The sequence below is a fragment of the Anser cygnoides genome, chromosome Z (genome assembly GCF_040182565.1).
Source record: "Anser cygnoides isolate HZ-2024a breed goose chromosome Z, Taihu_goose_T2T_genome, whole genome shotgun sequence".
NCBI classification, from domain to species: domain Eukaryota; kingdom Metazoa; phylum Chordata; class Aves; order Anseriformes; family Anatidae; genus Anser; species Anser cygnoides.
In genome coordinates this window covers 46,187,215-46,212,023 of record NC_089912.1, presented here as the reverse complement: position 1 = coordinate 46,212,023, position 24,809 = coordinate 46,187,215, and the positions used below count along the sequence as shown (strand labels likewise).

The window sequence follows — 24,809 nt, the reverse complement described above, 5'->3', positions numbered from 1 at the left end:
CGCCACCTGCATCCTTTCAGCTTCTCAAGACCTGGCTGCAGGAATCGCCAGGGCCGTGTGGTCTGACGTCCTTGCTGGGGCTGCTTTCAGCAGCAGGCTTTCCTGGGGACCTCCAGGGCTCCTTTCCAACCTCAGCTTTCCAAAATGTTCATTCCCATATGTTATAGCCTCTATTACTCTGGAGGATTTTGTGTCTTCAAAGACTTTGTGGGTTCTCCTCACAGTGTCTGAAGGCCTCAACTCTCAAGGAGTTCTTCTCTCAGTCTGTGCTCATGTCCGGGATTGCCCCAGCCCAGGGGCAGCACCCTGCACTTGGGCTTGTTGAACCTCATTAGGTTCATGAGGGCCCACTTCTCCAGCCTGTCTGGGTCCCTTTGAAAGACACCTCTTCCTTTGGTATCAACTGCACCACTCAGCTCGGTGTCATCTGCACACCTGCTGAGGGTGCTCTCAATCCCATCGTCTACATCATTGATGAAGATATCGAAAAGCACCGGTCCCAAGACAGACCCCTGAGGTACACCGCTCGTCACCGTTCTCCACCTGGGCATAGGGCCATTGACCACCATAAAAGGCCGCCATATTGGTCAGGCATGATTTGCCCCTGTTGAGGCCATGCTGGGTGTTCTGGATCACCTCCTTGATCGGACAAGGTTAGATAGATTAGCGGGCAGTGAGCTGGTAAGGGTTGTGCAAAATAACAATTTTCCCCAGGGGACAGTACTGCTCAACATGTCATTAATGACCTGGACCATGTGCAGCCTCAGCACATTGGCAGATGATACAAAAATGGGAGGAGTGGCTGGCAGACCAGAAGGCCATGCTCTCGTCCAGAGAAACCTTGACAGGCTGGAGCAATAGGCTAACAAGAGATTTATGGTGGTCAATGGCCCTATGCCCAGGTGGAGACCAGTGACGAGCGGTGTACCTCAGGGGTCTGTCTTGGGACTGGTGCTTTTCAATATCTTCATCAACAATATAGATGGTGGGATTGAGTGCACCCTCAGCAGGTGTGCTGAGTGGTGCAGTTGATACCAAAGAAGAAAGAGATGCCTTTCAAAGGGACCTGGACAGGCTGGAGAATTGGGCCCACATGAACCTAATGAAGTTCAACAAGTCCAAGTGCAGGGTGCTGCACCTGGGCTGGGGCAATCCCGGACATGAGCACAGACTGAGAGAAGAACTCATTGAGAGCAGCCCTGCAGAGAAGGACTTGGGGATTCTGGTGGACAAAAGGCTTGACATAAGCCAGCAGTGGGAGCTCGCAGCCCAGCAGGCCAACTGCGTCCTGGGCTGCATCAACAGAGGGGTGGGCAGCAGGGGAGGGAGGTGATTGTCCCCCTCTGCTCTGCCCTTGTGAGGCCCCACCTGGAGTACTGCGTCTAGGTTTGGTGCTCCCAGCACCACCAGAAGGAAGTGGACCTATAAGCATGAGTCCAGAGGAGGGCCACAAAGATGCTCAGAGGGCTGGAGCACATCTCCTGTGAAGAAAGACTGAGAGAGCTGGGGCTGTTCAGCCTGGAGAAGAGAAGGCTCCAGGGAGACCTCATTGTGACCTTTCGATACTTAAAGAGGTTTTCCAAAAAGGATGGAGTAGGTCTCTTTACTCAGGTAGATAATGATAGGACAAGGGGAATGGTCTTAAACTAAAAGGGGGTAGATTTAGACTAGACATCAGGAGGAAATTTTTTCTGTAAGGGCAGTGAGGCACTGGAACAGGTTGCCAAGAGAAGTTGTGGATGCCCCATCCCTGGAGGTGTTCAAGGCCAGGCTGGATGCAGCCTTGGCCAGCCTGGTCTAGTGGGTGCCATCCCTGGCTCTGGCAGAGGGATTGAAGTTAGCTGGTCTCTGAGGTCCCTTCCAACCCAAGCCATTCTATGATTAGTCAGTTTGTTTCTGAGGATGTTAAGAGACACGGTGTCAAATACCTTACTAAAGTCAGGCTAAGCAGAATGAACTGCTCTTACACCATCCACCAAGCTGATCACCCCACAGAATCATAGAGTCACAGAATATCCTGAGTTGGAAGGGACCCACAAGGATTATCGAGTCCAACTCCTGGCTCCATGCAGAATGACCCCAAAATCAAACCCTATCTATGTCTGAGCGCGTTGTCCAAACGCTTCTTGAATTCTGTCAAGTTTGGTGCTGTGACCACTTCCCTCGAGAGCCTGTTCCAGTGCCTGCCCACCCTCTTAGTAAAGAGCCTTTTCCAGATATCCCTCTTTCTTGCTGATGAACCGTTACCTAGCAAAAGGGGTTACTGAAATTACTTTCACCCAGAGTCCCACTGCTAGGAAGGAACTCCGCCTTGGACAGAAGATCTGAGGCAGGAAACGACCTCCTGAGATCACCTGGTCCAGGCTTCTGCTCAAACAAGGTCAGCTAGTGCAAGTTGCCCTGGACCATGTCTCCTTCTATGGCCTTCTCCTTCTATGACCAAGTGACGCGCTTGGTGGATGAGGGAAAGGCTGTGGATGTGGTTTACCTTGACCTCAGTAAGGCTTTTGACACCGTTCCCCACAACATTCTCCTCAAGAAACTGGCTGCTCGGGGCTTGGACTGGCGTACGCTTCGCTGGGTTAGAAACTGGCTGGATAGCCGGGCCCAGAGAGTTGTGGTGAATGGAGTCAAATCCGGTTGGAGGCCGGTCACTAGTGGTGTCCCCCAGGGCTCGGTACTGGGGCCGGCCCTCTTTAATATCTTTATCGATGATCTGGATGAGGGCGTCCAGTGCACCCTCAGTAAGTTTGCAGATGACACCAAGCTAAGTGCGTGTGTCGATCTGCTCGAGGGCAGGAAGGCTCTGCAGGAGGATCCGGATAGGCTGGAGCGATGGGCTGAGGCCAACTGTATGAAGTTCAACAAGGCCAAGTGCCGGGTCCTGCACCTGGGGCGCAACAACCCCAAGCAGAGCTACAGGCTGGGAGATGAGTGGCTGGAAAGCTGCCTGGCCGAGAGGGACCTGGGAGTATTGGTTGATAGTCGGCTGAATATGAGCCAGCAGTGTGCCCAGGTGGCCAAGAAGGCCAACAGCATCCTGGCCTGCATAAGAAGCAGTGTGGCCAGCAGGTCTAGGGAAGTGATTGTGCCCCTGTACTCGGCTCTGGTGAGGCTGCACCTCGAGTGCTGTGTTCAGTTTTGGGCCCCTCGCTACAGGAAGGACATGGACGTGCTCGAGCGAGTCCAGAGAAGGGCGACCAAGCTGGTGAGGGGTCTGGAGAACAAGTCTTACGAGGAGCGGCTGAGGGAGCTGGGCTTGTTCAGCCTGGAGAAGAGGAGGCTCAGGGGCGACCTTATCGCTCTCTACAGGTACCTTAAAGGAGGCTGTAGAGAGGTGGGGGTTGGTCTGTTCTCCCACGTGCCTGGTGACAGGACGAGGGGGAATGGGCGAAAGTTGCGACAGGGGAGTTTTAGGTTGGATGTTAGGAAGTACTTCTTTACCGAAAGGGTTATTAAGCATTGGAACGGGCTGCCCAGGGAGGTGGTGGAGTCACCATCCCTGGAGGTCTTTAAAAGACGTTTAGATGTAGAGCTTAGCGATATGGTTTAGTGGAGTACTTAGTGTTAGGTCGGAGGTTGGACTCGATGATCTTGAGGTCTCTTCCAACCTAGAAATCTGTGATACTGTGATACTGTGATGTCCACTCAGGGTTTGGTTGTCTCTAACCAAAGACAGAGGCTCCTCATCCTCTCTGAGCAACCTTTGCTGATTTTTGGCCACCCCACAGGAGAAAAGTGTTTCCTTGTGTTCAGATGGAATTTCATGGTTTTTAATTTTTGCCACTTCCTCTTTACCTGTCAGTGGGCACCACTAAGAGTCTGGCTCCCTCTTTCTCATTCTTTCCCATCAGGTATTTACACACGCCCTGAGCCTTCTCTTCTCCAGGCTGAACAGTCCCAGTTCTTTCAGCCTTTCATCACAGGAGAGATGCTTCATTCCCTTCATCATTTTTGTGGCCTTCTGCTGGACTCATTCCAGTATATCCTAATCTCTCCTGTACTGGGGAGCCCAGTACTAGACACAGAACTGCAGATGTGTTGTGGTGGCTTTACACAGCTGGGCATCTGAGCTCCACCACAACTGCTTGCTCCCTCCCGCTCCTCAAAGGGAAAGGGGGAGAAAATACAATGAAAAGGGCTCAGTGGTTGACATAAGGACAGGGAGATCACTCAACAATTATCGTCACGGGCAAAACAGACTCAGCATAGGGAGATTACTACAATTGATTGCCTATTACTAACAAGCTAGAGAAGTGAGAAACAAAGGAAAGAAGCCAAAAAAACCTTCCCCCCATCCGTCCTCTTCCACCTTCTCCTCCTAAACAGTGCAGGGGAATGGGGAACGGGGGCTGCGGTCAGTCCCTAACACTTCATCTCCGCCGCTCCTTCACGGTCCCTCTCTGCCCCTGCTCCCCGTGGGGTCCCTCCCACGGGATGCCGTCCTTCCCAAACTGAGCCTGCGGGGGCTGCCCACAGGCAGCAGCTCTTCAAGCACTGCTCCCACATGGCTCCGTACCATGGGCCATCCCCCAGGAGCAAACTGCTCCAGCACGGGTCCCCCACGGGCGGCAGCTCCCCCCAGACCCCTGCTCCTGCGTGGGCTCCTCTCCACGGGCTGCAGCTCCGGCCCGGGGCCTGCTCCTGCGGGGGCTCTCCATGGGCCGCAGCCTCCTCCAGGCCACCTCCACCTGCTCCAGCGGGGGCTCCTCCACGGGGGGGCTGCAGCGTGGAGATCTGCTCCGTGTGGGACCCGTGGGCTGCAGGGGGACAGCCTGCTCCACCAGGCCGCAGGGGAACTTCTGACCTTGGTGTCTGCTTGGCTGTTTTTCTCGCATTTTCTCACTCCTCTCTCCCAGTTGTTCTTGGGCAGCACTTTCTCCCTTTCTCACAATGACGCATCCAGCGCCGTTCACTGGCTTGGCTCTGGCCAGCAGCGGGTCCTTTTTGGAGCTGGCTGGAACTGGCTCCGATCTGATGTGGCAGCTGCTGGGCTCTGCTCATGGCGGACGCCCCTGCAGCCCCCTACAAACCTTGCCACATAAACCCAACGTAAGAGCTCACAAACTTTGCCAGACATACAATGAATTCTTCATATTTGACTGGTTAAAAAAAAAAAAAAAAAAAAGTAATGTAAGGCGCATGTCAAATATCATCATGCAGAATCGTAGTATTTCTTTCCCACTAAAAATGTGCAGCAAAATAAATTATTTTCTTCAAATATAGTCATAATGTTTCAGCAAGTTTAAATTTGTTAGTATTCCAGGTTGGCTGACAACTCCAGAATGCTCCCAACTCTAGAAGAGATCAGTTTTGACATCCTATGAAAATGTGGCCCATAAAGGTGGTGTCAGAGTATACTCAGAGCTATCTTGCTGGGTCTGTGTGGTGGGTGAATGCTTCGTTTCATTCTGTGACGCAGTTTAGATTCTCTAAATTTTCACCTATCCAAACTGCAAGTTGAATTGTTGTCTTTTCCGACTAATAGAATCTGTTACGTACTTTCGAACCTACTAATGTGTTCCTATGCAGAACAGTGGTTGATTAAGCTTTTGTTGAAAAAAAAAGCAACTCAAAAGTAGTAACCAAAATTATGGTTTGATTTTATTTTGCTGAAAGGAGTTAGACAACAATCTCTCTTGAATTGGAGAGAATTTTATTTTTTTTAAATAAGATTGTATTTCAGAATTCTTCATCCTTCCTTTCTTCACATAAACTTACTGACATCAATTTCAAAAATATTGTTCTCGTAACTATTTTACGATTTCCCATTGTGTGGGTTATCTTTTTGTTGTTGTTTTTATTTGTTTTAAGGAGCTTTGAATTTACACAGCTGATGCAGTTCTCACATTCCTTTCAGGCTTATTGTCATCATACCTCTCTCTGTTCAATATTACCAACGCCGGCCCACTTATCACAATCCCATTTGAATCAAAGGCAACTTGCTTCTTGTTGGTGAAAGCTTTCAAGCTTCCCCCTTGGGAACATGGGTCTTCCTCGCTGGGCAGCCCCAGAGACCCCTGTGATGTCGCCAAGCAGCGACTGTGACTGCCCATGACCTCAGTGCTTTTCAGCAGCTGTAGGCTCTGTCCCCGTGCCTTTTGTCCAGGAGCTCCTGCGGGTGCACACGCGAGGCGTGACAGCTCCTGCAGGACCGTGGCTCTTGCTTCGAGCTGTGGCTTTTGGAGAGCAGCGGCTCTGCGCGCACAGCAAAGGCAGCCTCTTGCAGCGCTCCTCTCCACGCTGACAGCTGCAGGGTGCTGCGTGTGGGTCCCACACGGCGGCTGTCCCAGGAGGGGGCCAAGGTCTTTGGCAGCGCTGAAGATTCCTGGAGAGTTTCTCCACCGTCCCTGAGCGCCTCTGTCAGGTACCTCAGTTCACCCCAGTCATACAGGGCCTCAGGGAGAGAGCACGTGGAGATCAGGGGTCGTGGACACCCCGGCTCTTCCCCAGAGCCCCAGAGCTGACGGGGGAAGGCAGGGCTGGAGGGTAGCCCCTGAGGCTGGCTGTCCCACAGGACTGCTGCTGCTTCTCAAGCCACAGGGAGCCCCTTTGGGAGGCCCTTTCCTACCCTCTCCCTCAGCTGAGGCTCCCTTTCTTTTTCCCCTCCTAGCACCAGACAAGGTCGACACGTGGCAAAGATGTCGGGGCAGGACATGGCAGCGGGTGCCCAGAAAGCTATGGAGGAGTGTGCCTTAGGCGTGACTGCCGGCACCAGCCAGCAGCAGCAGGCCAGGCCGTTGGAGGCAGCAGAAGACCTCCTGTGTCCCATCTGCATGAATGACATCGAGAACGCAGCCTACGTGGCCTTCTGCTTGCACCGCTTCTGCTTGGAGTGCATCCAGCAGTGGGCCGAGAGGAAAGCCACGTGCCCCATCTGCAGGCGGCCCTTCCACCGGCTCCTGCACTCGGTGCGAGCGGACGATGACTTCCAGGAATACGTCGTCGTCTCTTCCACCCGTTGCCGCAGGGACGTGGCCAGAGAGAGGGACCGGAGCAGGTCCCCGCACCGGCAGTCCAGCCCACACAACTCGGCCGCTGACCACAGCCCTTCAGCACCCGGAAGGAGGCCTGTGGGACGTGACCCAGCATCCGGAGAAGATGCCATTCGGGGGCCCTACAACACCACCTCTCAGCAGGCTCCCACATCCGGCACTTCTGGGGAGCCAACCCGGCTGAGTACAGGGCAGCACCCGGCCGGCCCTACGGCCGCACCTCGCGCCAGCTTCAGAACAGTGCTGCGGCGAGCTCTGCGGCTTGACTTCTGTCGCCTCCAATAAACATCTGGGTGACATTCAGGGGAGTGTTTTTTAAACTAACAGAACAACCCACACTAGGGAATGGTTTCCGCCACTGACTCAGCAGGGGAGGAAATTTCCGGGTCTGACTGCTGACTTGGTGTAGCATAAATGCCACAACAGAGCACGTCTCCATGCTGCTCTCCCAGACTCCTCCTTCCCAGCACCGGCCCAGTGGTGCACAAGCCCTCTGACCCCACAGGTTGGTGGCAGGTCCTCAAGACCTGCACACAGCTCAGCTGCCATAAACACGGCCATGCTGACAGCCCCATCCCTGGGGATGGCTCTTCTCTTTAGGGGAATCACTGTCTGTTTTGGAAAAGCCATTGCAGGGGAGTGAGGCCCTTTGTTGACCTACACGCCTCTGCTCGGTCTCTGTGGGCAGAGGAAAGCTCTGGACCCCCAGCCTTCTGGGAGTCCTGCAGCAATCCAGCAGCAGACTGCCCTTCAAGCAAAACACAGTTTTTCCACAAGTGGAAGCAGCAGGTGAATCTGTGGGTTGCTCCTGCACAGCCTGCTCCAGGTGACCCTGCTTGAGTAGTAAGGAGGTGGCTCTTCTGCCCACCCTCAGTGGAAAGGTGCCAGCGTAAGGGCCCAGAGCGGCCCCTGTGGCTGAGCTATGACCTCCACGTTGACAAGGCGGAACCAGGCTCTTCACAGCAGTGCACTGCGGTCTGAGAAGTGTGTGCCCACCTACACTGAAAGAAGCCAAGTTCACACTGGAGAGAAAGGGAAACCTTTCTGTTCGTGGGGAATCCCCAGAAGGGAGCAGGTTGCCCTGAGAGGTTGCGCCACCTGCATCCTTTCAGCTTCTCAAGACCTGGCTGCAGGAATCGCCAGGGCCGTGTGGTCTGACGTCCTTGCTGGGGCTGCTTTCAGCAGCAGGCTTTCCTGGGGACCTCCAGGGCTCCTTTCCAACCTCAGCTTTCCAAAATGTTCATTCCCATATGTTATAGCCTCTATTACTCTGGAGGATTTTGTGTCTTCAAAGACTTTGTGGGTTCTCCTCACAGTGTCTGAAGGCCTCAACTCTCAAGGAGTTCTTCTCTCAGTCTGTGCTCATGTCCGGGATTGCCCCAGCCCAGGGGCAGCACCCTGCACTTGGGCTTGTTGAACCTCATTAGGTTCATGAGGGCCCACTTCTCCAGCCTGTCTGGGTCCCTTTGAAAGACACCTCTTCCTTTGGTATCAACTGCACCACTCAGCTCGGTGTCATCTGCACACCTGCTGAGGGTGCTCTCAATCCCATCGTCTACATCATTGATGAAGATATCGAAAAGCACCGGTCCCAAGACAGACCCCTGAGGTACACCGCTCGTCACCGTTCTCCACCTGGGCATAGGGCCATTGACCACCATAAAAGGCCGCCATATTGGTCAGGCATGATTTGCCCCTGTTGAGGCCATGCTGGGTGTTCTGGATCACCTCCTTGATCGGACAAGGTTAGATAGATTAGCGGGCAGTGAGCTGGTAAGGGTTGTGCAAAATAACAATTTTCCCCAGGGGACAGTACTGCTCAACATGTCATTAATGACCTGGACCATGTGCAGCCTCAGCACATTGGCAGATGATACAAAAATGGGAGGAGTGGCTGGCAGACCAGAAGGCCATGCTCTCGTCCAGAGAAACCTTGACAGGCTGGAGCAATAGGCTAACAAGAGATTTATGGTGGTCAATGGCCCTATGCCCAGGTGGAGACCAGTGACGAGCGGTGTACCTCAGGGGTCTGTCTTGGGACTGGTGCTTTTCAATATCTTCATCAACAATATAGATGGTGGGATTGAGTGCACCCTCAGCAGGTGTGCTGAGTGGTGCAGTTGATACCAAAGAAGAAAGAGATGCCTTTCAAAGGGACCTGGACAGGCTGGAGAATTGGGCCCACATGAACCTAATGAAGTTCAACAAGTCCAAGTGCAGGGTGCTGCACCTGGGCTGGGGCAATCCCGGACATGAGCACAGACTGAGAGAAGAACTCATTGAGAGCAGCCCTGCAGAGAAGGACTTGGGGATTCTGGTGGACAAAAGGCTTGACATAAGCCAGCAGTGGGAGCTCGCAGCCCAGCAGGCCAACTGCGTCCTGGGCTGCATCAACAGAGGGGTGGGCAGCAGGGGAGGGAGGTGATTGTCCCCCTCTGCTCTGCCCTTGTGAGGCCCCACCTGGAGTACTGCGTCTAGGTTTGGTGCTCCCAGCACCACCAGAAGGAAGTGGACCTATAAGCATGAGTCCAGAGGAGGGCCACAAAGATGCTCAGAGGGCTGGAGCACATCTCCTGTGAAGAAAGACTGAGAGAGCTGGGGCTGTTCAGCCTGGAGAAGAGAAGGCTCCAGGGAGACCTCATTGTGACCTTTCGATACTTAAAGAGGTTTTCCAAAAAGGATGGAGTAGGTCTCTTTACTCAGGTAGATAATGATAGGACAAGGGGAATGGTCTTAAACTAAAAGGGGGTAGATTTAGACTAGACATCAGGAGGAAATTTTTTCTGTAAGGGCAGTGAGGCACTGGAACAGGTTGCCAAGAGAAGTTGTGGATGCCCCATCCCTGGAGGTGTTCAAGGCCAGGCTGGATGCAGCCTTGGCCAGCCTGGTCTAGTGGGTGCCATCCCTGGCTCTGGCAGAGGGATTGAAGTTAGCTGGTCTCTGAGGTCCCTTCCAACCCAAGCCATTCTATGATTAGTCAGTTTGTTTCTGAGGATGTTAAGAGACACGGTGTCAAATACCTTACTAAAGTCAGGCTAAGCAGAATGAACTGCTCTTACACCATCCACCAAGCTGATCACCCCACAGAATCATAGAGTCACAGAATATCCTGAGTTGGAAGGGACCCACAAGGATTATCGAGTCCAACTCCTGGCTCCATGCAGAATGACCCCAAAATCAAACCCTATCTATGTCTGAGCGCGTTGTCCAAACGCTTCTTGAATTCTGTCAAGTTTGGTGCTGTGACCACTTCCCTCGAGAGCCTGTTCCAGTGCCTGCCCACCCTCTTAGTAAAGAGCCTTTTCCAGATATCCCTCTTTCTTGCTGATGAACCGTTACCTAGCAAAAGGGGTTACTGAAATTACTTTCACCCAGAGTCCCACTGCTAGGAAGGAACTCCGCCTTGGACAGAAGATCTGAGGCAGGAAACGACCTCCTGAGATCACCTGGTCCAGGCTTCTGCTCAAACAAGGTCAGCTAGTGCAAGTTGCCCTGGACCATGTCTCCTTCTATGGCCTTCTCCTTCTATGACCAAGTGACGCGCTTGGTGGATGAGGGAAAGGCTGTGGATGTGGTTTACCTTGACCTCAGTAAGGCTTTTGACACCGTTCCCCACAACATTCTCCTCAAGAAACTGGCTGCTCGGGGCTTGGACTGGCGTACGCTTCGCTGGGTTAGAAACTGGCTGGATAGCCGGGCCCAGAGAGTTGTGGTGAATGGAGTCAAATCCGGTTGGAGGCCGGTCACTAGTGGTGTCCCCCAGGGCTCGGTACTGGGGCCGGCCCTCTTTAATATCTTTATCGATGATCTGGATGAGGGCGTCCAGTGCACCCTCAGTAAGTTTGCAGATGACACCAAGCTAAGTGCGTGTGTCGATCTGCTCGAGGGCAGGAAGGCTCTGCAGGAGGATCTGGATAGGCTGGAGCGATGGGCTGAGGTCAACTGTATGAAGTTCAACAAGGCCAAGTGCCGGGTCCTGCACCTGGGGCGCAACAACCCCAAGCAGCGCTACAGGCTGGGAGATGAGTGGCTGGAAAGCTGCCTGGCCGAGAGGGACCTGGGAGTATTGGTTGATAGTCGGCTGAATATGAGCCAGCAGTGTGCCCAGGTGGCCAAGAAGGCCAACAGCATCCTGGCCTGCATAAGAAGCAGTGTGGCCAGCAGGTCTAGGGAAGTGATTGTGCCCCTGTACTCGGCTCTGGTGAGGCTGCACCTCGAGTGCTGTGTTCAGTTTTGGGCCCCTCGCTACAGGAAGGACATGGACGTGCTCGAGCGAGTCCAGAGAAGGGCGACCAAGCTGGCGAGGGGTCTGGAGAACAAGTCTTACGAGGAGCGGCTGAGGGAGCTGGGCTTGTTCAGCCTGGAGAAGAGGAGGCTCAGGGGCGACCTTATCGCTCTCTACAGGTACCTTAAAGGAGGCTGTAGAGAGGTGGGGGTTGGTCTGTTCTCCCACGTGCCTGGTGACAGGACGAGGGGGAATGGGCGAAAGTTGCGACAGGGGAGTTTTAGGTTGGATGTTAGGAAGTACTTCTTTACCGAAAGGGTTATTAAGCATTGGAACGGGCTGCCCAGGGAGGTGGTGGAGTCACCATCCCTGGAGGTCTTTAAAAGACGTTTAGATGTAGAGCTTAGCGATATGGTTTAGTGGAGTACTTAGTGTTAGGTCGGAGGTTGGACTCGATGATCTTGAGGTCTCTTCCAACCTAGAAATCTGTGATACTGTGATACTGTGATGTCCACTCAGGGTTTGGTTGTCTCTAACCAAAGACAGAGGCTCCTCATCCTCTCTGAGCAACCTTTGCTGATTTTTGGCCACCCCACAGGAGAAAAGTGTTTCCTTGTGTTCAGATGGAATTTCATGGTTTTTAATTTTTGCCACTTCCTCTTTAGCTGTCAGTGGGCACCACTAAGAGTCTGGCTCCCTCTTTCCCATTCTTTCCCATCAGGTATTTACACGCGCCCTGAGCCTTCTCTTCTCCAGGCTGAACAGTCCCAGTTCTTTCAGCCTTTCATCACAGGAGAGATGCTTCATTCCCTTCATCATTTTTGTGGCCTTCTGCTGGACTCATTCCAGTATATCCTAATCTCTCCTGTACTGGGGAGCCCAGTACTAGACACAGAACTGCAGATGTGTTGTGGTGGTTTTACACAGCTGGGCATCTGAGCTCCACCACAACTGCTTGCTCCCTCCCGCTCCTCAAAGGGAAAGGGGGAGAAAATACAATGAAAAGGGCTCAGTGGTTGACATAAGGACAGGGAGATCACTCAACAATTATCGTCACGGGCAAAACAGACTCAGCATAGGGAGATTACTACAATTGATTGCCTATTACTAACAAGCTAGAGAAGTGAGAAACAAAGGAAAGAAGCCAAAAAATCCTTCCCCCCATCCGTCCTCTTCCACCTTCTCCTCCTAAACAGTGCAGGGGAATGGGGAACGGGGGCTGCGGTCAGTCCCTAACACTTCATCTCCGCCGCTCCTTCACGGTCCCTCTCTGCCCCTGCTCCACGTGGGGTCCCTCCCACGGGATGCCGTCCTTCCCGAACTGAGCCTGCGGGGGCTGCCCACAGGCAACAGCTCTTCAAGCACTGCTCCCACACGGCTCCGTACCATGGGCCATCCCCCAGGAGCAAACTGCTCCAGCACGGGTCCCCCACGGGCGGCAGCTCCCCCCAGACCCCCTGCTCCTGCGTGGGCTCCTCTCCACGGGCTGCAGCTCCGGCCCGGGGCCTGCTCCTGCGGGGGCTCTCCATGGGCCGCAGCCTCCTCCAGGCCACCTCCACGTGCTCCAGCGGGGGCTCCTCCACGGGCTGCAGCGTGGAGATCTGCTCCGTGTGGGACCCGTGGGCTGCAGGGGGACAGCCTGCTCCACCAGGGGCCCCTCCACAGGCCGCAGGGGAACTGCTGCTGCGTGCCTGGAGCACCTCCTGCCCTCCTGCTGCACTGACCCAGGGGGTCTGCAGGGCTGGTTCTCACTCCTTCCTCTGCCAGCTGCTGTTGTCCAGCAGTTTTTTTTATTTCCCCCTCACCCTGCTTTCTTCAGCCTGCTCTCCCATAGACACAACCAGCATCGCTCACCAGCTTGGCTCTGGCCAGCAGCAGGTCTTTTTGGTGCCGGCTCTGATCTGACTTGGGGTAGCAGCTGGGCTCTCTGCTCACAGAGACCACCTTTGTATTCCCCTTGCTATCAAAACCTTGCCCCATAAACCCAAAATACAATTTCATGCAGAATTATTCTCCACTGTATGATTTTTATGGCTGAGCAAATAAAGCTAACAGAGTAAATGTCTCTGCAGCCTACGCAATTGGCTAACGTGCCTGTGCCCTCTCCCTCCACTGGTCATTTCTGATAGTCTGTGTAAGAGTATATTAATGTAGGGGAAATATGTACAAGACATGAGTTTTAGGGAAGTAAACTGAAACCACGTACAGATGGTTTTTTTTATTATTATTATTCACTTTACGTCCATCCTTTATGCTTAAGCATCCTTTATGCTTAACCTTATGAGCATTGATGCTTCTTTCCTGCTCTGTCTTTCACAGTCTGTATGTACTCTGTCTTTCCTCCCATACTTCATCTCATGCTTCTTTAGTGGCTTCTTTGAATTTCCCTGCTGAATGAGATGTGCATTCTGCTCTTTCTCCAGAAAAGCCTCTTCATTGAAGACCATGGAAGTTCAGGAGATTATATATATATATATATACACCCTGGCAGCAGGAGGAAGAGACAGTATGGCAGCACTGAAATTTGTATACCACCCCCACCCCCATTTTAGAATGAGAAAGTCTGGGGCTATGAGGGCAGCTTCTCATCCACCACTAAGTTCCCATGGTGGCTTCTTCATTGGGTAAAGAGTTGGAGGAAGACCAGTAAGGCTTCTGTGTTTGCAAGCGTGCTACCCATCAAGGGGGGCTGCTTTTCATTAGGTTTGAAGGCTGCCTCAAATGGAAATGAGACTGAATTTGCAAGTGGGAAAGGGCATGAAAAGTTTATCTCTTCAATGTAAGAGAGCTCATAAAGCTGATAATAAAAATAAAATTAAAAAAAAGAGAAACTGCTCGTGAGGAAATTGGTTCTGTGGAAGAGGTTTCCATAAACTTTTCTGTAAGGGAGAAAAAACTATGAAATGTACATGATTCTTCTGTTGTTAAGGGCTGCACTGTCACTGGAACTTGGTGATTAAAGTTAGCTGCTAGAGACCTTGTAGCTTTTCAAATCTTGGCAAGTTTTATACTTCCTGGAATAGCATTAAACGTGGTAAGTACGGGTATGTGACCGGTAACTCCATTGTCTCCGACAATTAAATTATAAATAATATAATTTAACTTACTACATTGGGAATCATTTTTGATCATTTTGTAAATCACTTTTTTGGAACTGTCAATGTCACTTTCTAATACTTGGGGAGAAATTTAACTTGTATGTTGGAAAATTATTCAGGTTGCAACACCATTATTTTGTAGTAGATCTGCTTACTATCTTCAGAGAGGAAGGTAACTATTCAGATTAGTCTTGTTTTGTTGGGATAACAAGCAATTAGCTGAAATCTGATCAAGTTTTCCAAAGTATAAGCTTATGGTCCTGACTTAGAGCCCAGGGACCTTGCAGACTTTTCCCCAGGCAGGGTGACAGGGAGTTACATAGAGCGTAACACCAGGGTAAGAGCTGTTAAGAGCTGCTGGAAGGAAAATGTGTGTTGATGGAGCATGTAACTCTCTCTTATTCCACAACCTGCTTTTGGAAGGGGAATGTTAACTGGGAAAAGGAAGCTGATACTGAGGCTCTGAAAGAACTCCCACATCAGGTGATGCATATAGCAAGAAAAGTTGGAGTTCTAAATGTAATGGAATTGCAAAATATTTAATACAAGTGAGGTAAAAGCCAGCATGTTCTTGTGATGCTTGCTTTCTTCTACAAGACACGATCCCTCAATTTTGACTTGCTGTGCTCTTATTTCTGAGAGCAAAATTTACCAATAAGCCAGTGATCCAGCAATCCTCAGAGCCTTATTGTATTTCCTCTACCAGACAGTAAAAATAAAACACCAATTCGAGAGTAGAGATGAGCATTTTATTTTACTCAGCTTATCTTTCATAAGTGAAACTGCACAGTTTCCACTTCTGAACAAGCTTAATTAAAACTCACTGTAAAGCTTTTTGGTTTTCAGTATGAAAGCTGTTTAATAATTGTTAAATGAAGCATTAACATTAGAATAGCAGCAGGAGTATTTATTCATCCTGCTGAGACACAGAAGGCTGCAGCTAGCCTTGCAAATCAAAATTTTGTGCCTGATCCCAGCCTCTGGAAACACTTAGTGTATTCCCAGTTAGCAGCATAGATATAGAACACAGCTTGACAAACTATCTGCAGTCAACAGCTTGAGCCAACTGGCTTCTACATTCGTTTATTAGCTAAAGAGTGTAAACTCAGGGGTCACTGTGGCCTAGTGGTTAAGGCTGCCAAAACGATATTAGGTAGTCACCTGCAGATCTGCAGAGGATTTGAGATGGCTGCGTAAATGCTTTCAGCATATATGTCAGCTGATACATAAAAAGCACCTCTATGAGGAAGTAAGTTGGAACAGGCCAGCTAAAAATCAATGGAGCTATGGTAATTTACACCAGATAAACACAGGCATTGGCTCTGCCCTGTGTTCTTCACCGAGACATAAAGTGCACACTCACGGTAACTGTCCTTGCCTCAGCCCAATGAACCAAGGCACAAAGCTCTTCTGCCGCATCTAAGTTGAGGAAAAAAACAACTCTGTCCTAAGTGGCAGTAGACTACAGAGGTGCAACAGAACAGTGCTATTTCACAAACACTAGTTGCACCTGAACAGCCCAATTTGCAGGTCAGCTCACAATCTGCCTCTGAGGGCTTGTAGAAAGAGCTTCCCATTGGGAGTCTGAGCATGAGGGTAAAAAAATAGGATGGCAACACCCTCTTCCACCTACTTGTCAGAGATGGTTTTTGTGTGCAGCATGAATGCCTGACAGAAACGCTCTCCCAAGGAACAGAAAAGAGAGAAACCACCTCAAAGTACAGTTTCCCTAACAACTCCAATAAGACTGTGAGGCCGCTCGTGCTCTGCTCTCTGGATCCTCCTCTCAGCTGACTGACCTTCACCTGCTGTGAAAGTACTCAGGTCACCACAGCTCTCCAGGTGCAGCAATCCAGGACGCTGCCTGAAAGGGAGCACGTGGGCCTGCAGTGACATGGCTTGCTGGGCAGGCGCCATCACCTTTGAAAAGAAAAAACGTAAATCAGGTTTGTTTTCAGGCTGTTGTTCCATTAAGATGGTTTCTTACCCAACTAGGAAGAAATTGTAGTGTTGCCTGTTTTCAAGAAAAAAAAAATATATATATATATATCTGAGAGTAAAACTGGTATTTGTACAAGAGAGATAGGAAAAGTCCCACTGAGAAAAGGCATGCGTTGTCATTCCTCAGCTGGTTTTTTTTTTTGTGTTTTTTTTTTGTTGTTGTTGTGAAAGCTGCACAAGAATTAGCTCACCCCACACTATGGCACATCAGGTAGAGTTTAATAGGAATCTAAGTGTTACTTCCTGCTGAAGCCACTGGACTGTAACAAGCTCTAGGCCAGTATGAAAAATAAAATTCTCCTAAATAAAATACTTTTCAGCTCTCTTGTGTCAAATCTGTTGAGGCTTCTGTTGCCTGTAGGCTGCAGTGGGAAAATCTCACTGTATTTCCAGAGCCTAAATTAAAATTTTTGGAGTGTTTTGCATGACAATTCAAACCAAAACCAGTTATCACAGCAAATCACTCATGCTGTGCTTGAATCAACTCTTTTTTCCAACTGCTGTATAAGCTGCCGAAACATTTGTTTGATGACATCTGCAATGTCTGAAATGGCTGAATATTCATTCCACTGATGTAAGCATATCTTTTCTACTTTTTTTCATTTAGTACTAAGTCTTATATTTATTCAGGCCTTATTATGGCAACAAATCACAAAAAGTTGCTGCCAGTGGGTTTACATCAAAATTTTCTTGACGTCCTCCATTCGTGCCAGTTGCTTCTTTTCCCTCTCACCTGCCACCTTCACTATAAAACATTGCCATGTCATTTACTATTCATGATTCTACTACAAAAGACCATCGCCTTCAGCTTTAAAAAATACTGTGTTCAGCCTTCTGACCTGCCTTGCTCTGTCAACCACAAGGCCAGAGACATCACACATGCACAGCCTCACCACTTCTCATACATTCCCAATATGAAGCTAAAATACCACAGAATTTAAATTGCATTCAAAAATTTTGACACACAAAGCAGAGTTGCAAGTGTAAACCTAGACTCCCAAACCAAGGCCAGCTTATACATAACAAAAGTACCTGCTCAAGGAAGGTGGCACTGGTGATAGCTTCAGCCATATGTTCCTCATCTGATTTTAAAACAGACTTGATGTTTTCCACCAATTCATGTATGTCAGGTGTCATGCTGCAGGAGGACTGCTCAAGGAACCGTGCCACGAGCATCTTAGTGTCTATGTAAGACTTGTAGTCTATCAAAGATCGAGGTCTTGATCTCAAAGGTCTTGCTCTCAAGCTCTTCCGCAATGTGACAGTGTCAACTTGTGGTTTCATTTCAGTCTGAGTTGCAGCCTCACAGCTGAGCACTGGGCCTGAAGACAAAGATCAACAGAGCAAACAATGTACTTGCTTCACAGTACTTTTCAACAAGTGTCTCGTGAGATTTCAATACTGATTCAGTGACGATGCAGTGCATGGTTTAACCAACAGTTTAACAGTCTGGCACGGCCAGAATGGCATGCAAGGTTCACCCTGCATTGAATTTACATTACAGAAAATGCTTGTAAAACAGAGTACATAGCTATGGCTGAGTGCATATCACACATCAAAGGGCTTGGAGGAACATTTCTGTGAATGTTATTTGCCATTTTCTATACATCAGTTACCTTCTCTTCTGCTTCTGCTCTGATTGGTGAGAGCTGGAATGAGCTTTCAGTATTAATGTTAAGATACAAAGCAGGCTGAACACAGTTTGCGGAGTTTTATGATCCTTCCTGAACTTTTTGTAACTCTCAGTTATCACCAGCCAAAAGGTCTGTTTACAAAATAACTGAAAATAATTGCTTCTCAAGCTGGAAGCTAGTAATACCACAAACTGGAAGTTTACTTCAAAAAGCATTCAAAATGACATTGCAAGGACTAAGCAAAGGTCAGCAGGGCATCGACTCCACTGCCTTTAGCCCAAATAAAAATCCACTGCCTCTGGTCTAACAATCACTAACTTTTGTCGCTGTTAAAAAGAGGACACCTACGGGTTGTTCAAGCAGCTCTTTAACAATGGCATTATGCCAAGTACAACAATACCAGGAGGAGATCCAAGGCTTTCCAGCAAGAAGCAGCACAAACTAACTTGAAGCAGCTTCCGCTGCTACAGCAGCTGACTTCCCTTTAGGCAGCAGTTGTGTATTTAGCTTTCAGCTCCAATGCTGAGCAGGCCTAACCAATTACACACGGAGCCTGAAGAGCCCAGACACTTCTGGCTGATAGATTCCCTCCACCCCAGAAACGCTCTGCTCTGCTTTCCCAGCTCTGAATAGGCTCTGTGTCATTCAACTATTGCTTCAGCAGCAGATTCTCTGGGGTGCTCCAGTGGAAGTTGATAGGCAGAAAAGAGAAAACAGATGATGCAGTGGAGACATGAACACATTCCACAAAACAGTAAGCATAATCCAGCGTTCAAAACAAACATTTATGGCTAACACGCCCCCCCCCCACCTCTGTTCTGTGAGTGACAATATGTATTAGCAGCTATTACAGGGTTCCAACAGCCTGTAATGAAAACCACAAGACTATTGACTAGTGGGTTTTTGAGACTGTTGACAGAATGAAGGGCTGTGCAGCTACACTAGCAGTTTTCCCACAGTGACTGCATTGGATCACTGACACCACAGTATCTGCAACAGACTGCATCAGCTCTCTGCTCTGGGTTTATTTATTTATTGTGCTACGAGGAAGGAGAAAAGGGGGAGGGAGGAGAGTACATTTAGAAGCTAATACCAAATACCCAAGCTAATTTTGCTGTTAATTGCACAATGACATTGCCTCTGCAAGCTTTTAGATGCTACTGTGCGAGTACACTAAGCAATCCTGTGTGTTATCTCCTCCTCTTCCACCATTCTCCCCTCTCCCTGAAGTAGGGACGCCTGCTGCTGCAGACCCTGTTCTTAGAGGTGAAAGCCTACAGAGACAGCGAGACTAAGGCGTTACACAGAGGGGATGTGACAAAGCACAGACTGTTTGCTGTAACCTAGGTACTCTGCTGGGAGGCAGTAGCTGACGTTTGCAGGTATTGGGTTCAGGGTACTGACCCCCTCTGACAAACAGAATCACAGAATGGTTTGGGTTGAAGGGACCTTACAGATCATCTTGTTCCAGCCCCCTGCCATGGGCCCGAACGTTCCCTTAAGGGTTCATTAACTAAGCATGGACAGAGAAAATTAAGTCACCTTGGGGCAACTGGCAGTGCAGCACAGGGTCACTCTTGGAGCGCCTCTGCAAGGGGTTGAAGGCTCTCTTGTACGCTCCTTCTGCAGGCATGGGGCTCGCAGCTGAAGGTGAAAGGCTCACTCTGCTGGAAGACTTAGGAATTTCATCACCTGCGTAACCAGGAATAGTAAAGAAGTCGTTAGAATAAAGCAGATCTGCAGGCATCATTATTTCAGGTTATTACCTTTTTTTTTTTTTTTTTGAGTAATGATTGGACACAAAGGCTTAGAGGTGCTTGTATGTGTGCACATGCCTACACTCACCAGAAATACTCATCTAAAGCCTGCTTAATTTTTTACAGAAACCTGTTCAGCCTTATACAACTGGAGCAGCAGCAAATACAGCTTTGCCTAACAGAAACCTCATCTTGAACTACCTGTTCAGAGAATAAGGTAGCTTCTCAGAGAGAAAACTAAACCTCTTAGAGCTTGAAATGCTTCTGCATACAAGCAGCAGTACCAAGATACAACAGCATCTGGCCACAGAAGTCAGTCACTGTTTGCAATTATGTGGCTCACGAATCAGTCACCAGTCCCTACATAGGAATTAAAGACCTTGTTTCATAAGATTCTTTGTTAAAATAAAGACTTCCCTGAATTCTTGTTACCTGTATCATCTTTCCAGTTAACCAACATTCCTCCCTTTGCTGAAGGTGGGATTATGTGGTGTCACTCCTGCAAAGTGAATAGGACTGGATGAAGATACGCGTTTTGCAGCTCACCTGGTTCTGTGCCTCCATCTGATGGCACCTGGCATTTTACAAGGAAACAATTTTCTTGCTCACACAAAAGCCAAAACCAAAATGAACACAGATAGCGTCTTATTCAGAACATGTAAAATGTTCATGCTATTACCCTACCAGAAAACTGCCAGTGGCTGAAGCCGTCAAGAAAATTAAGTCTTGGATGATGTGTACTTGTTAAAGATAACACCTTATCTCCCACACAAATACAACCTAGAATCTTCTGAAAAGAAGAAGCCGTGGCAGAGCCTATATAAAGCAGACACCATCCTGACAAGTCAGGAAATAGGACCTAGCAACAGCGCATGGCAGACCAAGAACCAGGCAGGATTAAATCCATCACCAATAAAAACACTAACTCTAGTGGAGCTCTGCTACCAGTCAGTTCTTCAGGTACAGTGGTGCTCGTATTCTGGTGAAGTTTTTTTTTTTAAAAAAATACTAATCAGAAGAATAACCTGATTTCATGATCTTATGATAATTCTTAATAATGTTACAGGTCTTAGAGCCTGTAAGTGGCTTAGAGGTTAAGGTGTGAGTGGTGTAAAGCTGGTGCATACTGGAAATGCATCAACCCAGTACGTGATGACACAGGGCAGCTGCCAAGCATCCCCAGGCACCAGTAGGTTGTCTTCATACTACATTTGGCGTGGAAAATGCTATTCTGCTGGATAAGAAGGCTTCTGAAGCCAGTAAAACCATTTCAGCTGGCACAAAGAATGTCTCAGGTCCTCCTGCAGCCAGCAGCTAGGTTTCAGGTAGCTAGCAGGCAGCCTTCGCTTCCACTGGGAGCTACGCCTTGTCCTCCAGTCCTGATGATGCCAAGGGAATCACGGCGTTGAACACAAAATGCCCTGGCACAACAGACCACCAGCATGAACCATAAGTTCAGCACTTATTTATAGATTGTTACTCGACATCAGCTGAGACTGCTGGTGGAGTTACTCTGCCCCACGTGTAACACGCCTGCCTCCTCACTGTGTGTCCCTGCCCTGGTGCCTTACCCCCAGCAGGCAGCCAAGCCCCACACAGCCACCCCCTCTAACCCCCCCAGAGCCAGCAGGCTGGGGACAGGCAAGAGGAGAGGAAGGAACATCACCAGGGCAGCTGACCTAAACCAACCAAAGGGATACTCCATACGATGTGGTGTCACACTCAGCAATAAAAGGTGGAAAAAGGAAGAAGAGGGGAGGGGTGGGCTCTCGTTGTGAAAACGTCTGTCCTCCCAAACAACGGCTACGTGTTGAGGCCCTGCTTCAAGGACGTGGTCATGCACTGCTCGTTGCTGGGAAGTAGAGAGTAATTTCTTTCCTCTGCACTTCCACGCAGCCTATGCTTGTGTTTTGTTTTGTTTTTTTCCCCATTCCCCCTTTTCCCTTCAGTTAAATACTTTAATTAATAATAATTTTCCCTTAATAATTACTTTTCCTTTAATTAAATTATCCTTATCTCAACTCATGAGTTGTTTCTCTCCCTTTCTTCTTTCCCTCCTTTTCTGAGGATGGGAAGTGGGAGAGCGGTTGTGGTGGAGTTGAGCTGCCTAGCAAGGTAAAACCACCACACTGACACTGCTCAGCATGTGTCATCAGCACTGTTTTGGACACAAATCCAAAGCACAGCACCATTCAGGATGCTATAAAGAAAATTAACTCCATTCCAGCCAGACCAAGTACACCTCCACAAAAATAAATAAACGGAGAGATACTGCTCAGTGTATTTTCTTTTCTTAAATTCACTGCCCCTAGAAAGCCTTGGCATCTAGAAGAAACAATGTTAATTTTCTTTACCAAAGTACTCTCTTCTTGCATATGAACATAATAGCCAAGCTGAGAGGTAAAATTCACTTTGCAGGCCAATTAATAAAAATAGGATGGATAAACAAGCTAAAAAGATGGGGAGGAGAGTACAATTTACCACGTGTGATCCAGTCTCCTTGCTTAAAAGGAAGTTTTTAAATACAAACAATGCCTCAAACAATGCCTTATCATGCGTTTTGGGTTTTTGGGTGTTTTTTGTTTGTTTGTTTTTTTGGAAACTTTCCCGACTCTGTTGCCTCTCTATAGTTTCCTTTTCCTGTTTTCTGTTCTCAGAACTTTAAGCAGCCACCATGCAGTCTCACATCTGATATCAGTTTGTATTTAAGGTGTGCGGAGAATGCAACAGCAGCTTTATCTACCACAAGGCCTTGAAAACTAAGCTTTGTGTTGCCACTCCTCTGAATTTCTTTCTGGCCATCACAACTGATGAGATACCAGAAGCATGCAGGTGTTGGTTTTCAGCAGTTTCAGGCAGACCGCTGGAGTGTAAGGGAATTTTGAAAGAATTGTTATTTGATTAAAGCACAGATCTGTGGGGAAAAAACAAACAAACAAAACCCCTATTTATTCTCCTGTCATCACTTAGTAGGGACAATTTCAACTGTTTAACTTCACAAACCAAGGAGGAGTCAGAGTCATTTAAGAAATTTGGGATGTTGTTTTTTTTTTCATTTTATGTTTGTTTGTTTTTTAGTGTTTTTTTTAGGTGTCTTTACTCTCGATATTCTTGTGTTGTAATCACTGTGCGGATAAGCACACAACCATCTGTTGAACAACAGAAAATTTGTGCAGCAATAGCAAGTTAAAATGAAAAGCAGAAAGGATTTTCACCAGGGCTATACTGGAAAAGCTGCCTGTTGCTTACCTGGGAGCCAACAATATTTTAACTGCAATTGTACAGCACAGCAAATGGAAAAGCTAGGTTGAAAACAGCCTGGAACAATTTCCATGGTTTTCTGAAACAATGCTGAAGAAAGTCTGATGTAACCTCTACTTGTCGTGTAGCCACATCCTGTACCAGTATGCAGAAACTCATTAGCAATTCTTCCAGTGCAAGCTCAATAATGGAGGAAGTCCCACATTTAGCTCAACACATTATTTTTTTTGTTTTACTCTTTTCACCAGCAATAAATTGTCAAACAGGCACCATTGTCTGTACAAAGACATGGAGACACTGGAGCTGGAGATCATTTCTTACAATGTATGGATGCAGAGTCAGCAACTTAACTTGTAGATTGCTGAGAAGGGAATATATCTTTCTTTCTGGATCTTAACAGTGAACAACATTTTTTTTTTTTGTATTTTAAAGGTTAATCTCTGTTCCTGCTGCCCAAGACAATTGTAATTCTGCATCTGTGGCTTGAAATACGGTGGGTGGCTTTCAAAGAAATATTAATGCTGCTGCAATATTAAGCCATTTGGATTGGGAAGAACTGCTGTACAGCAAATTCTAAAATGTTCTTTTTACCTTGAGAGGCCTGCCTGCCACTTGTTTCCACTGAATCAGCAACAACTTCCACCACACCTACTTGCAGTGCAGCTTCCTGGAATAAAACAGAGAAGTTGAAAATCAGAAACCATCACCATTTTTTCCAATGTTTTCCAAGAGCTACAACATCCATCTTAGAAAGTGAGCAGTTAAGTACATGGTGACTATGCTATAGGGGTTTAATTCCATTGCAAAACCAAGAGTGGTGTATTTCTAAAATTAATTTTCAACATCCACTTCAGACTATTTCATCCTCCCAAGTGTTTTTTGGGGGGAAGCATCTGTCTTGTGAAAACAGCAGTGACAAGGGATCAGTGCACATGGTAAAAGTCCCCATGTTGTCCAACATGGGAAGACTACAGGTAGAGAAGGGAAGCAAAGCAGGGAGGCAGCATGACAGCCCTCTAGGACAACTACTGTGCTCCACTGTGTATTCTGCTCCTTCTCCCATCCTCAAGTAGTTTTCTCCCATAACACCCAACTGGGAAGAAGTTGTTAAGCTCTAAAGGTGAGTTGCAGATCTTACCCTTACAGCAGACAGACATATTTCACTTTGAGACCGCTATGGATCATACCTGCTCGGAGCTGATCTGGCTCACCACAGCTTCGTATGGAGGAGGTGGATCCAGGGGACAGAACACTTCAACTCCTTTAATCCTCGCTCCGTAAATGTGTGGCAGTGGAATCACATCAGAGCCGAGCATCCTGCAACACAGGACACCACGCAGCGCCTTCAGCACAGTGTCCCACTGGCAGGAGGACACAGCCAGACACAGCTCTGCTGGTCTCCCTGCGCCAGCTCCGATCTGGGGATCTCAGCCACGGCTCACAAACTCGACACGAGCTGCCAGGTCTCCCAAGAGCAAAGAGGACACTGCTCCTGAGGAGGTGCCTCTCCTGTGCAGCCACCAGAGCTTCAGGCCTCCTCGGGCAGTACCGCACCCAGGAACCCGCTGCAGCTGCACAGAGGCTCAGGTTTACCTCGCAGAGACTCAAATACGGGTGGGCGTTGAAAACACGATAACCCAGCTCTGATTTTTATGAACTATTAAATTCCTAATTATAACTGAAATTCAAGATACTTCTGATCTCACGTTTCATGTTTAGTTAGATACGGCTGCGCAGAAAAACACTAGAGGCTGTGATGATGCTCGCCTACGGATATTACAGCCGATCCGTGTCTGAGGCACATATACCCCATAGATAACCTTGCTTCTCAATTTACT

At 48.7% G+C, this 24,809-nt stretch overlaps 2 protein-coding genes across 3 annotated transcripts in view; one reads left to right on the top strand and one right to left on the bottom strand.

Moving 5' to 3' along the window:
- Positions 1-5,874: 5,874 nt before the first annotated feature.
- On the top strand, positions 5,875-7,280 carry LOC136789094 (E3 ubiquitin-protein ligase Topors-like). Its single transcript, XM_066988612.1, has 2 exons — positions 5,875-6,367; positions 6,614-7,280. The coding sequence occupies exon 2, from the start codon at positions 6,642-6,644 to the stop codon at positions 7,278-7,280; it is 639 nt and encodes a 212-aa protein (XP_066844713.1). The 5' UTR covers positions 5,875-6,367; positions 6,614-6,641.
- A 7,773-nt stretch (positions 7,281-15,053) lies between these two features.
- The window catches only part of ENTREP1 (endosomal transmembrane epsin interactor 1), a 30,465-nt gene continuing 20,709 nt past the window's right edge, over positions 15,054-24,809 (bottom strand). For both annotated transcript variants that reach the window (XM_048054855.2, XM_013194518.3), the window contains 5 exons: positions 24,159-24,288; positions 23,563-23,638; positions 19,496-19,645; positions 17,352-17,641; positions 15,054-16,238 (listed from right to left, as the gene is read on the bottom strand). In XM_048054855.2, the coding sequence (XP_047910812.2) occupies positions 16,032-16,238; positions 17,352-17,641; positions 19,496-19,645; positions 23,563-23,638; positions 24,159-24,288 (853 nt within the window). In that variant the 3' untranslated portion in view covers positions 15,054-16,031. The remainder of the gene's footprint in view (positions 16,239-17,351; positions 17,642-19,495; positions 19,646-23,562; positions 23,639-24,158; positions 24,289-24,809) is intronic.

Excerpts from the sequence above, each read along its gene's own strand:
- LOC136789094 (XM_066988612.1), top strand. The coding sequence starts at position 6,642 with ATGTCGGGGCAGGACATGGCAGCGGGTGCCCAGAAAGCTATGGAGGAG.